Source organism: Grammomys surdaster, unplaced genomic scaffold (genome assembly GCF_004785775.1).
Source record: "Grammomys surdaster isolate TR1022 unplaced genomic scaffold, NIH_TR_1.0 207, whole genome shotgun sequence".
Lineage (NCBI taxonomy): Eukaryota > Metazoa > Chordata > Mammalia > Rodentia > Muridae > Grammomys > Grammomys surdaster.
In genome coordinates, this window is record NW_021604652.1 from 1,655,188 (window position 1) to 1,670,283 (window position 15,096).

Here is a 15,096-nt window from a genome sequence, read left to right on the forward strand (position 1 = left end):
AGATAGATAGATAGATAGATAGATAGATAGATAGATAGATAGATAGATAGATAGGTAGGTAGGTAGGTAGGTAGGTAGGTAGGTAGGTAGATAGGCAGGCACAGGCAGACCGACTGACCGACCGACCGACCGACCGACCGACCATGTGTTCTAATTCATATAAGTCTAATTCTGTCATTCTATTAAGCTATATAATAGTTTCACTATCCTTTTGAAAATTAAAACATTAAATTCACAAAGGAAGAAAAGCTGTCCAACCTTATTGGAGACATTAGTAATATAAGATTAAGTGAAAATGAGTAACACTTTTACTTTAATCACCTTGATAAAGATTTTGAAATGTAGGCTATCAAGTTTAGACATAACTCTGTTAAATGGGAGTCTTGCTCTTCTGAGGAAGTATATAGCTTTCATAAGAAAATCAACAATACATGCCAAGTTCTGGGAAAGTATTCTAATAGTTCTAAAATTTCTAGGAAATTTTAGTAAAAAATTTAAAAGGTACAACATGTGTCTTTACATACAATGTTCATGGCACTGTTATTTATAATAGTAAAAAGTGGATGCAATATAAATACCCAAAATGTACCCAATTGAATGCTTGAAGTCTTACAGGGTCAGGTGACATGTAGCCATTTTTAATCATTAAGTTTTCCTAGATTACATTGTTGTCGTTGTTTACTTAGCATATATGGGTATTTTGCCTGCATGTAAGTCTTTGTACCTCATGCATGCCTGGTATTGAGATCAGAAGAGAATTTTGAATCCTTTGAATCTGGGGTTACATATGACTTGACTGTGTGCTGAGAATTGAACCCAAGAAATCCTCTGAAAGAGCAATCAGTGCACTGAACCCAGTGCTCTTAACCAGTAAGTTATTTCTCGAGCCCAGCATTAAAGTATTGTGAACAGTGTGTAATTACAAACTTTTCTGAAAGATATCAAACAAAATATTCCAGCTATACAATATAGATTAATACTTGCAAATAGAGAAAAAGATGGAATAAATATCAAAGCATTAATATTTTTCTAGATGATAAAGTAATGCATCATTTAGTTTCTTAAATTTATAAAATTTCTATTTATAAGTTGCATGCCATGTTATAAGATGCCTATAGATAGTAATGTGGTTACTTAATAAAATGCTTACCTAAATATAAACTAACCAATTTCACTATATCCCATAGTTACCCATATTTACTGTGTGCTAAGAGTAGTTGGCAAAACATTGTGAAAAACTTCCATTTGTGTTGTGGTTTTTAAGATAGGGTCTCACTGTTTAGTGCAGGCTAGCATCATGCTCGTGGTTTTCCTAAATCCAATTCCAAGTGCTGGGATTATAAGAGTGGGCTACCGTACCTGTTTAGTGTGTGTTCATTTTATCAAATTCTGTTGGGTTTTTCTTTTTTTCAGTTAGCATTTGTTAATATTTTTTCAGAATGTGAAATATTATAAAATAGTTCTATGTATAGAACTTTGAGTTTATTTGATACCAACCCAGTATGACAAATTCACATTAATAGTAGATATATAAATGACTAGAATATTTTTTTAAATAATGTCAGAAGTTCTGAGCCTGGAAATCATATAAAAGACCTTATTAGGTTCTCTGGTGAATATTAACAATTGGAGCCATTCAGAGACGGATAAAAGATAAGAGATGAATGCTCACTTGAAATAAATTATCTTTAGTATGCTATGTCAGAACAAGTTAAATTATCTAATGAAAGCTTGCAGTGGACTTCCTCTAATAACATACATAGATGATGAAGGAATTATTTGTTTGCTGAGTTTCGAGTCCAAAGTAAAAGCTTCTTACAAATGCATGGAAATATATTTAACTTTATCAGTAATTAAGGAAATGCAAATGAAAACAAAAAGCACATTTCATTCTAAAAATCACAACAAGTGAAAATGTGTAATAACCTGAGTTGCTAAACCTGTGGAGATCTAGCAGCCTTACATGCCACTGAATAGAGCATGTACATACATTACTAGCTATGTTTGCAGGGTAGCTAAGCAATAATATTGTAGGGTAAACATAAACTTAACCTTTGACCTATCAGTTGAAATGTAGGACTCCTTGTATAAATACTCAGCTGTGTGAAGCCATTTATAAAATGCTATTTTATTCCAATATGTTAATCACATTAATGTACATTCATAGGAGAATAAGTAAATTGTATCTGAAGTATGAAATATATAACTGTTAAAACAATGAAGCATGTTTCTGTTATTCAGAATGGACAATCTCTACCAAATGTTAAAGTAAAAAAAAAAGCAATTTGTAAAAGAATTTGTGTAGACTGAGTTCCCTTGTATTGAAAAAGCATATGGTTAAACATATAAATGACTAGAAATAAGTCTGGAATGAACACAACAAATCATATGTGGTAATTAGGTCCACGAAGGAACCTGAGACTTCAGGCCCCTCCTTAAATAAAAAGGATTGCCATGATTTGCTATTTACTATTACTTTATGTCTTTAAATATATATGTACACACACATACATGTGTGTCTATATAAATCTGCTTCAGGATGCCGTCCTCTTCCATAATACTATCTACTACAACCTCTTATATGGAAACATCAACGCTTCACCAGAGGAAGTATATGCAGTAGCAAAATTAGCTGGTCTTCATGATGCAATTCTTCGAATGCCACATGGATATGACACGCAAGTAGGAGAACGAGGACTCAAGCTATCAGGTGATCAAAGATTTTAAATCTTTTACTTGTATATTCTACTGAAACTTACTTATTGAAAACACTTATATTATTGACAGAAGTTCAAGTATATTAGTGTTAATGTATAATCCATAACCCTTATATTTAAGGAAAGTGAAGGTTGTTACTCACCTGGAAAAGAGCAAAAGTAGAGTTAAGTAATTTAGTGCCGAATCATTTATCTCTCATCTCATTTCCTAGATTAGGCTCAGTTGTTTAAACCTCCCACTTAGAATTCATAAATTTAGATATTCATGGTTTCATGTCCTTAAGTTTTCTAGTTTCAGATATTGGATTTGCCTTTCACTTTGTTGATTCTTTGCTATTGGAATTGTTATCTAAGGTTGTTGCATATTGAAATATTTATAATATAAAATAACATATGATAAACATGTTTCTGGTGAGAATAATTTCAGAATCAAAGTTGTTACTTCTCATTATTATTTATTTCACTGATATGAATCAGATTCATTAAGATTGCATTTGTATTCCAAGGTATATAGTTTGTCAAAGGATATATATAGAATTAGACTGAACAACAATTCAGTAAAATAATGAATGATAAAGAGTTGATGTAAATGTTGCAAGTATAACTTGATGGTCTTAATCAACAGAAATGCTAGAAACATAATATTCTTGTATTATATGTCCTTAAATTAACCTTTTTCTTTTCCAGGAGGAGAAAAGCAGAGGGTAGCAATTGCAAGAGCCATTTTGAAGGATCCCCCAGTTATTCTCTATGATGAAGCTACTTCATCATTAGATTCAATTACTGAAGAGGTAAATGACAATGAAAATAACAAAACAGCCTTTTCCTTGGAGGTTTCAGTACAGTGTCTGCATTACTTATACTGTGGTTCACCTTCCTAATGCTGCGACTCTTTAATATCTACTTCCTCATGTTGTAGTGACCCCAACCATAAAATTATTTTCGTTTTTACTTCATAACTATAAATTTGTTAGTTATGAAATAATGTAAAGATACAATGTACAAGATATTTGATATGCAGCCCTGTGTAAAGATCATTCAACCCCCCCAAAGAGGTCATGACCTCTTTACTTGGAAGTTTGTGATACTCTATGCTATTATTATAGTTTTGCATCTTGCAAAGCTGTACACATCACAGAGAGTTTTAGTCACTGTCTTGTCATTTAGCAACCCTTAATAGAACTCATGTAAGTGATTGTGACACAATACATACCAGAATGCTTTTCACTTACTATTGACATGCAAGCCAAGCGTATACAACCCTTAGAACTAGTATCAATTTGTATTCGTTTCACAAAAGAGTTGTATAACAGCAAAATGTTTGTGACAATGATGTCATGATACTACACAACAAGAACATTGTACCTTATAACAACAGCTTTACAATATGCACGAAAGTTTCAACAGCAATGATAATTTCAAGTAGTTTAATCTACAACCAAAGATAAGCAAGTGTCTTCAGTTAATACATGATGAACTGTGTTAAGGTAGAGGTCTCCTTTTAGCTTTACCAGCAATGTAATATAATATTTCAATTTGGAATTAAGTTTTTTTTAGGAAGCATTATTTTATCAGCAGCATTCTTAAAACTGTTCAAAATAGATCCATTTGAGAATGTATTATATTTTGAGTGAGCATTTAACAGGACTAGATCCCATTTAAAAGAGAATAGCAGCCTGTTTATAAGAACTTTAGACCTAAATATATATTGTACAATATATGTTTCAAGCTAACAAGATAGAATTAATAACAGCAGTTTTTTAAGTCGCATAGCGTTATTATTATGTCAGAGAATATAATCCAGTAAGCATTTACAAAGAATTCCTCAGAGGAAGATGTTTTGATGGGCTTCAGTGAGCGCTTTTAGTAGGTACAGGGGAATTCAGAATTTAAGTTTTTATATAGGAGAGGGACTATCTATAAATATCAGGGTTTTGTTTTGTTTAATATTGGCTCTATACTTGATCCTTAGTCTATCCTAGTAAAGAAAACTGTCTGCTCCCAGTAATTACATGCTTTTAAAAATTAAACGTTTAGAAATACATGTGGAAAGGAAGTTAGTGAGTATATCTTCATCACCTACACTACCCAACTGGCTTTGGTTAGGCCCAAGTTTCTAAGGATAATTGAATACATATATAATTGTCTCACACTTCATAGGCAGTAAAAAAAAATCCATTTTCTAGAAGGTATTAAAAACTTAAAATGTGGCCAGGTACAGTGACATGCACCTAGCAGTTTAAGGCCGGCCAGATCTATGTAGTGAGTCTGATGCCAGCCAGGGCTGCATACTAAGACTGTCTCAAAAACCAAATAAGAACTCAAAATGCTTTTAAAAAACGGGGTTCCTCAAGTTAAAAAAGTACATAGATGTGTTTTGCCTTTAAACTAAGGAAGAACAGATGTTCCTCTAAGTTATCAGACTGCTGTCTCTTGAACTTTTTTTCTTGAATAGTTTCTTACTTTAGTTGTGTTCTTATTGATAAGATTATATATGACTATTTTCCTCATATCACCAAAGGTTTTTAAAACAGAAAATATCACCTTATTCCACAAATTTTAGTGACATGCTGCCTATCTAAGTGATCATTTTAAGATGGTGTACTTATGTTTACTTCCCAATATTCTTTGATTTTTGCCTTTGTTTTATTTCTTTTAGTAAGTATTAGAGGTAAAAGTATTTAGTGGTGCTATAAAGTGCTAAGTTCCCTTAGGGAAAAATGATTGTTTTCATTTACACTAACCTAATTGGAGCTCTGGTTTGGTTTTCTCCTACTCTTGTCAAACTTGTAGACTATTCTTGGTGCCATGAGGGATGTGGTCAAGCACAGAACTTCTATTTTCATTGCACATAGATTGTCAACAGTGGTTGATGCAGATGAAATCATCGTCCTGAGCCAGGTAAGAGATAAATGTTAAAAGTTAGTATTCATTGCTATTCAACATTAATTAGAGAAGTTTCTCTCTGCAATGATTGGTGAATTCGTGGACTTGTGGCTGCTCAAGGTGTAGAAAGTAATTGACAGTTGAGTGCTCAGCCCTAAACAGCACATATATACCACTTGCTCTAATGCTCAGGGAACATCGAGGAATGAGGCAGGGGGTTGGGAGGATAAAGAATCAAAAGATAGTGAGAACAGCTATGAAATGGTGTTAGCCATTTTGTAATCATGATCCTACAGCAGCTCCAGCTACCTGCACTGGGTCTGCATAAGACTAGGCCAGCCAGAAGTCAAATCATGAGTACAGGAAGGACTCACAGGGCCATACCCTTCCCCAAGGAACTATTGACTATTTATAGATTCTGTGGGAGGGAAGGGCAGTCATTGTCTTCACTTTCATACCCAAAGGTGAACTTACCAGGCTCCAGTGGATATTTCGAAACCAATTGTCACATTGACTGACCTGGTAAAAATCAATGGGTCACAAAACCAAAAGACATGAATGAAGGCAGTACACTTGTAGGGCGGTAGGAGGGCTGAAAGGATATGAGAGGGTTAGGGGGAGTAATCAATACGTTTTAAATATGTGTGTCAACTTACCAAAGAACAAACTTAATAGAAGCTATAAAAAAGGAAAAATGATAGTATTAAAAGAAAATTGAAAATAGTTATAGATACCTGAAATTTAATTATTGTGTCTAAAATAATATTACAGAATTTGTGTTCTTTGGATGACATTGGATCCTAATAGTATATTGGGTTTAGTCCCTTTTGTAGGAAGTAATGCATGACATTTTGAAGAAGAATAAACTATAATAACTCACTCTTCATTAAAGTGCTAAAAGTAAATATTTGATCAGGAAAGTATTCATGATGGAAGCATATTTTCAAGGGTTGTCTATATAAAATAATTTTTCTGCATCCATTTTTGTCTTGAGTAAATCTTTGCATGGTGTCTCTGATGTATTTTCATCATTCTAGTGTTGTACATAACCTTAATGTTCTAAGCATTGCAGTAAAATAAAAATGATCATCTAAACATGACCACTTACATTTTTGTTTTCCTTATACACAAAGTAAGAAGATATCCTATTTTATGTCTTAGGGGTTTGCTATGCAAGCTTACTACTATCTACATGTTCTCAGCAAATCAAAATATCATTGTTGTGATTGGAATAGTTGAAAATGTTTGATTATTGCCCTTTATTCCTTTCTGTAAGAGTCTTTTTCTCTACCTGTTAGTGTTTGATTATTTCTAACACTGTTCAGTTTTTCATATCACATTCAGGGCCTTTTCCATTATTATCTTTTTCTTCTAATCACTACTTCAATTCTTTATTGTTTTGGAAGCCTATGTACTGAGAGTTAAGAGATAGGAAGCAATTATATGCTTTCTATAATTCTGAGTAATCAAGAGGGGTGTTTTAATGATGGTGCAGATTGAACTCAGAGCCTTATACATGCGAGCAAGTGTTCTACCATTGAACTATATTCACAGCCTGAGAGTGTAGTTTTTTCATTCTACTAAAGCTTAGACAGTATTCAGTATTGTGATGGCTATGCTCTGCTCTATAAGGGGTTTGTATGCTTGTGACTTTAAACATATTAATTAGTTCATAAATGTTTACATTTTTTAGACAAGATGTTTGTCCCCAATATGATTATACCAGATATCTTAAATGGTAACTTAAACTTTACTGTATCTTTGATATTTAAAATCTGATATTTTGGGTCTTTTTAACTAAGCTTACCAATTGTATGCAGTCGTGCTCTCCGAGCTTTTACTAAGTAATAGAAAATGTTAGCCCGGCAGTGGTGGCCTACGCCTTTAATCCCAGCACTTGGGAGGCAGAGGCAGGGGGATTTCTGAGTTAGAGGCCAGCCTGGTCTACAGAGTGAGTTCTAGGACAGCCAGGGCTACACAGAGAAACCCTGTCTCGGAAAACCAAAAAAAGAAAGAAAAAAAAAAAAAGAAAGAAAGAAAATGTTTGACTTTCTTAGCAAATAATCTATCTCCATGTATCTGTGCAGTTATTTCACAACGTTCAAAACCCTTGGGTTTTGAATTAGAATTAGTGTATTAATACAGTAATAATATCTATATCTACATGCAATCTTAGTATTTTTATTTGTTGGGTCTCTAAAATTGCTTAGTTATATGACCTTATTTTCAGCTGATGGTCTGTCTGTCACCTCAGGCACTCTATCAAAATTTGTTTATGATATTTCTATAAAGATGGCATATCTATGAGAGATCTGATTGAACATGGAAGATTAGACACATTTGTCTCCCCTCCTCCATCCAAAATAAAACAAAAACTGAAGGAATAAAATGAGTATAATTATAAATCAATAAATGTACTAGAGGAGGAATTAACAGTGAACAAAGGATATCAGCAAATATGGGGAAGATGTTAAGTAGGTAGATTAAAAGGACTAAGAAATTTGAATAGTATGATTTGCCAAAATAGAGAGAAAGCAATCTTTAAAACTTGGTTCATACTGTAAAAACCTGAAATGGCTCTGACACTGGAGGCATCAGGGTATTATGGAAAATGAAGATGAGTATGAGGCTAAAATAGCAGAATTCATGTTCATATAAGAAATAGAAGCCAGGCTGTAATCTCAGCTACTAGGGAGGGAAAACCTGGACAACTTTGTAAAACTCTAAAAGTAAAAATATAAAAGAGGCCCTAGTATATAGCTTAATGATAGCATCTGTGAAGCTCATTGTTTGCTAACTAAAATCATGAAAATAAAATCAAAGATACAAAAACATAAATATTGAACACTAACAGGAAGCAACACTGTTACATTAATAATAGAACCAACCCATGTAATTTTTAACACAGTACTCCAATTATACACTCTTATTATTATATGTCCTAATTTGCTTCTTCGTTGTTGTGATAAAACACTTGGTTTACAAGTTACAGTCTGCCACTGAGGGAAGCTAAGGCAGGAACTGATGCAGAGACCATAGAGGAATGCTGCTTACTCCCTCGCTCCCCCTTGGCTTCCTCAGCCTTCTTATTTATTCACCCCAGAACTACCTGCAAAGTGATGGCACCACCCACAGTGTGCTGGGGTCTACCACAATAATCAATCAAGTAAATCCCCTCCAGTCTTGCCTACAAGCCAGTCTTATGAAAGGATTCTCTCAGTTGAAGTTTCTTCTTCCAAGATGCTCAAGCTTATGTCAAGTTGACAAAAACAAAACAAACAACAAAAACCCCAGGATATTTTTGGATCTAGCAGAAATGTATTATAAGAATAAATAATCCAAAAGAAATAGTTGGTGATTTTGTGGAGGTACCCATTTTGAAATTATTTTCTATACAAGACTGAGCAGCATATGCTGAGTAAATGTACTGCTCTTAGATCAGAAATCTCACTTGGGAGAAGAAAGATACAAGTAAAAAAAATCATCAAAGGAAAGGAAGACTCTCACAAGGTTATGTTTTAACAGAATTATCTATATAAATTTCTGATACGAAAAGTATTCCAATTCTGTCCACTGAAAAGCCTGGGAGCAATGAAAGTCTGTAAGTAATGAGCATTCCTGGCACACAGATCTTGGGTACTAAATTACTGTTTCTCACTAAAAGGAACCAAACCTCCTTCGATAAAAGCTGTTCTGGGGCCAGGAAACTAATGAACACATGTCACAGGGCCACAGGAACCACTTTGAATGACCTCCCACTGGCCAAATGTGGGATAATTAGAGCAGTAAAAAGAATAATGGCACTAATGAGTTGTAACACAATGAATAAAAAATAATTTCTCTATTCATGATGATACTTTTAAAACAAGAACTACCAAGAGGAAAAGGAAAGCCCTTTAAGAATACCACCAGCCAGCCTGTAGAAGGAATGATAAATTCAGAGAATCAGATTTTGCGACTACCATTGTAGTAATTGTTTTAGAAAACAGTCATCATAGGCTGATTAAACTATTGAGGAAGAGATTATTCAGTCAGTTTGAAAATAAATCTCGTAGATTACTTATTATTACAAAGATAAATTTTGTCGGTTAATTTGAGAAATTGTCCTTAAGCATGTGATTAAATTTCCTATCAGTAATGGAACAAACTGATTTCTCTACCTTCTGATGTGATGATGCATTGAGGACATTTTTACCCTTTTTAAAATTCTCTCTCTCTCTCTCTCTCTCTCTCTCTCTCTCTCTCTCTCTCTCTCTCTCTCTGTATGTCTGTGGGGTATGGGATTATAAGTGTGAGTGCAGTGTCAGAAGAGGCCCAAAGTAGGCCTTGGATCCCCTGAAGCAGGAATTATGAGCTGCCCAAGGTGGGCTCAGATCCTCCAAAAGATGAGGAACAGTAGAGCCATCTCTGGACCCGCATGACCTATTTCTAATTTTACTCCCTCTATCTACCTCCCATGATTTACACTCAGTTCTTTAAAAATTAAAAACATTTAAGTTCAATATGTTGGTTTTCTTCAGATCCTAGATGGAAAAAAGCAATAAAGGGGATTAACATTAATAGTTTAAAATGAAGTATTTGTTAGATAAGAGTAATGAGTCATTGTTGAATTTCTATTATACTAGGCATGTAAAATTATTCCTTATTTTAAGAGATACATATTAATGAAATATTTAGGATTATAATATAATTGATATCTACAAGTCACGCTCAGATTGTTTGACAAAAAATAGTGTGTGTGTATAGATAAAGTAACATCGTGCATACACATACAAACATGATAGTAGTAAATGAAGTAATTGCTAAGTCTAGGTAGAAGAAAAACTGTGAGAAAATATATGTAAAATCCCAGCACCTACATGATTCAACAGAAAATTTGTAGTCCATAAAGTAAACAACACTTGAAAACACTTGACTAGACATAACAAAATAAATAGAACCAGAATTTGCGAAGAATGCAGCAGAGGGGATGTGAGATCATTAGTGTCAACTCTCCCAACTTCTTCAACAAGTTGATAAAGAATGCCAGAAATCCATAAATCAAGAAACAAATATAAGCATATATGTATATAGCCATGTGTGTGCAAATTCAGCACTTGGGCATTGCCACAAACTTCATTAATATTACAGAAATATTTGGAAAAATCCTGTCATTGGATTCCAAATTCAATTTCATAGGATTTTCCAAATCCTGTGAAAGTAACAAATTCCTTTTGTCTCTCATTATGTTTAACAAATTAGTTGTGGGTCAATGTTTGGAACCCATATCAAATTAATGAAATGCTGTCTTTAATAGGTATTGTTACCAAAGAGAGCTACTGGATGGACTTCATTTTCAAGAAGTTTTCTTTATTTCATGAAATTTTATTTCAAAATTCTCATGGATTTCACAATATTGTTTTTAAATCCTTTAAATCCCCGTATAAATAACAGTGCTTTTGATTTGAACATTTGCTGATTACAGAAAATATCACCTTTTTAGAATTTTAATCTTCCCTTTATGCCTTCCAAAATGAAAAAAATAAAATAAAGCTTCATTTTCCTTACATAAGGTGGTGTTTATGCTATTGGGAGTCTCCTCATTTCTGTTTACAGGGGCTGGGTAATGTATCAGCGAAGAAGCATTCCTACCTCAGTCTTTCTTCACTGGGGCTATGGATAAGGAATTAGAAGTATTTTAATGAATAAAGGTTCTTGAAATATTTTCTCATGAATTACTATATAGTTTTAGATATTATGCTAGTTAACTGACCTTGGTCCACATTTACCTTGTGTTTCCTTTGTAGGGGAAGGTAGCTGAACGCGGTACCCACTATGGTCTGCTTGCTAACTCTAGCAGTATCTATTCAGAGATGTGGCATACACAAAGCAGCCGTGTACAGAACCAGGATAGCCTCGGATGGGATGCAAAAAAAGAGAGTCTCTCCAAAGAGGAGGAAAGAAAGAAGCTCCAAGAAGAAATTGTCAACAGTGTGAAAGGCTGTGGGAATTGTTCCTGCTAAGGAACACAGACATTTTCTCATCTTTCTTTTTGTTGTCTTGTTTGGTTTTGAAGTATGCATTTGCACTGAAGTAAAACCAGTTCACAAAAACACAAATCATACATTCCCATTCCTTTAATCCTATTAAATATGATTTATTTAAAGGAGGATTTGATTTTTATGTCTTTCACCATCTTTTGAATGTGACATCTGTATTTATCCCCAAATTATTTTCTTGTTACTGCCCCAAGTGTGCTCAGTACATAATTTTTGTTACCATTTGATTTTACCCTACAACTATGTTTGAAGTCTGACAACCACTTAATATCAATAACCAGATGAATTAGAATGGTTTCTGAATTTAAGTAGTCTTTAAAAACCTCCTTTATGCTGACAAGTTGTAAGGAGACCGTTTTTTCTCTTAAAATTAAACAGGAATAAAAAGAGAAGTGGAGGTTTTTCTCCTCTTTTCTCCCTCCAGTTATATTTCCTTGCCAATCTGAAATTTTGTTTGAAAACACGTAAGTTAGAATTTACAGAAAAATGAACTATATTTTTACTTTGGGCATTTTACTTTTAGATACCTATAATTATAGTTTTATTGTGCCCTTTTTGGAGGAAAAACTCATATTGGTGGATAGAATATTCTCTTTAATCACCACTGCTGCTGTTATCTAGTGATTAGTATTTTATTTTTACCCCAAAATTTTTGTTTTGGATGAAAATTAAGTTTTCCTTAAAGTCTCACAAACCTTGATGTTATTTGAGAGTTATTATTCTGCAAATGATCCCAAAAGCTTAATAACCTTTCCTATTTCCAACTTAAGTGCACTGCTTTTGCTATCTGAAGTTATACAGACAGAGATATAAGAAAAAAAGATGTTGTGTATCCACCACATGTGTCTGTGTACATACTCATACATTTATATAAATCAGTGTCCACTTAAAACTATTTAAAATGTTCAGTAAATCGGAAGAGATTCCATATATGCATATACTGTTTAGATGACCAGGTATCTTAATCTATATTGACACTTCAGAACTGCTATGTTTATTATAAGGCTTTTATTATTCATAATTTAATGAATTCTGTTAAGTCTAACGTAAAAAAGAGACAGTGATGTATTCAAGTTTTACTAAAAGAATAGAAAATCATTTTACCTATTAGAAATAATTATTAAAATGAGATACACATTTCACTTAGAAGCTGTTCTCTTAAGCTAGGCATCAGGAGGTTGAAGTCAGGAATTTGAAGCTAGCTTCGGCTATCTATGAAGACCCTGTCTCTTAAGGCTGAAAAAGAAAAAAAAAGTTCTTGATTCAGTATGAATTAAATTTGTTTGATAGTACCCATTCAGTTCAAAACACGTGTATCTCATGAATTGCCACATAATCATTTGTAATGTGGTTTTATTTCTCAGGAAAGGTCCTAAACTGCTTATCACAGTGTGGTTTTAATGTATTTAAAGTGACAATTTAGTGTGGGAAAAATTAGTATTTTTGATTTGTAAATTAGTATTAGTTAATAAATATCTTTAATTATATTACAATAGTTTGATAATCTGAGGCCAGTATTTCAGTTAGTCTTTGAAAGCAAAGTAAGTTATGTGGGATCTTGCCTTTAAAGTTGGAGGTATACTTCAGTGTGTCCTGGACTGGGAACTAGCTTTGGTTTGGTTTGTTGTTATTTCTTACTTTCAAGACATAGGTATCAGTGCTGTTCTCAAGGGGTGAGGGAGCACACACATCCTTTGAATAAATCGGTTCCATTACTAGAGATGTGGTTAAACTTATATAAAAATCTTACTTCTGTGTTAATTCTTACACTTACACTGATGCTGATGGAGATGATGGAACTCAGTTACACAGACTAGGAGTGTGTAATAATCATTAGGAAGAATTGTTCCTGACAGGTACACAGTAGTGTTCAAAGCAAGTTATTCTGTGATATGGGGAACATTTTACTCCAGGGAAGTAGGAATATTTTCAGGATAGGGAAAATTTCCCCACTAAGATTTTGAAAATATGATTGTATATGATCCCTAAGCCACTGCAGTCATTAACCTATTATCAGCTCACAAAACTTAAATTATCTGAAAAAGACAATTAGTGCAGAGGCCATAACTAAATCTTAAAGACAACTTTTTAAAAACTACATCATCCTTAGGTATTTCTATAGAGGGCGATAATAGACTGAGATGAAAGAAAAGCTTCCTGGGATGATTCAGTTATAGGAAATGCCAAGAAAAGGGCATCTAATTATAATATTCTAATTTTATATCACAACATTACATAATTACACAAAAGGATAATGTGTATAAATTTTTTAAAAATTAGTGTTGCAGCAATTTTTTTAATGTATTAGGAAGAATAAGCTATAGTTTTCAAATTTGAGCTCTGAAAACAGGAAAATTATGGGGTTCATTTCTCACATCTATTTTAAATATTAAAAAATTTACTTTCTTCCTATGGGAATTTCAGTTTACAAAAATTAACTTGAAACCAAGGTAATTTAAGATCATAAAGAAGGTGGCCAGATGCCTTGCTGATCGTCCTTAACATAGAACTCTCTTGGTATGCAGATGGGCTTCTTTGTGATCATTGAGATATATGCATCTGGGCATAAACAAGCTCAAGATATGCATTGACTTTTCCTCTACGGGGGTTTGTGTCTTTTATATACCTTAAGAGAAACATTCTGTCTTTCCCCTCTATGTTGACAGATCTTAGTTTGCGTGGATAGTTATTTTTTTAAAACTTGTTTTGTTCTAAAGGCCAGGTATTTAAAAACTCTGTGATTCCTTGTTTCTAGATCCTTTTCCCTACTGCCATCTTGTTCCTATTCTTCCTACTTGCTGAATACATCACCAACTAGCAACCTTTGCCAGTATATATTCCTAATTTCCTCATTTTGCAACGTATTACAGGGTATTCTGTTGTGAATTAGCAGTTTAAAGTGTTTAAATATGTTTGTAATTATAGTTTCTTTTTAATTATAGAAAAATCCCTTCTTTTCTCCTCTCTGAGTGTATTGATTTGGAATGTAAACTGTATGGTAAATCATAACATTGAGTGAAACACTCTGGATAAAGATGATTAAGACAAAACATTTCAGCCAAGCATTTACCTTACCACAATTCTCATGGTTATAGCAGTCTATGCAGATAATCATTACTGAATAAACATGATTTCTTTATGCCTAGAAATGAGTATCTGATGGAAATCACTTTTCTGCACTGTTCAGAGAAACTGATGGTTTCTCCCTTATACACTTGGAATAAATACAGGTAATTACTAAGTACTCTGGGAATATGGCCTTGCAGCTTAAACAAAAGGTGAAAACATGCCACTTTTTCAAAAGCAAAGTAAACATTTGCAGAGTACATTATGTAGGTAAAATGGTAGCAAATTATAGTGGTTTTATTTAGCCTTAAGCTGTCATATTTTTTGATAGCCAACCAGTGAAAGGTCCCTAGTTTCTTACTTGTCCCCAGTTTCTCAGTTGTAATGAA

The 15,096-nt window shown here is 33.4% G+C and overlaps 1 protein-coding gene across 1 annotated transcript in view; it reads left to right on the forward strand.

Annotated features, from left to right (window-relative positions):
- Positions 1-14,790, forward strand: part of Abcb7 (ATP binding cassette subfamily B member 7) — a 122,833-nt gene extending 108,043 nt beyond the window's left edge. Inside the window, exons 13-16 of the mRNA XM_028771421.1 lie at positions 2,539-2,710; positions 3,405-3,508; positions 5,511-5,618; positions 11,390-14,790. Coding sequence (XP_028627254.1) covers positions 2,539-2,710; positions 3,405-3,508; positions 5,511-5,618; positions 11,390-11,605 — 600 coding nt within the window. The 3' untranslated portion in view covers positions 11,606-14,790. The remainder of the gene's footprint in view (positions 1-2,538; positions 2,711-3,404; positions 3,509-5,510; positions 5,619-11,389) is intronic.
- Positions 14,791-15,096: the final 306 nt, after the last annotated feature.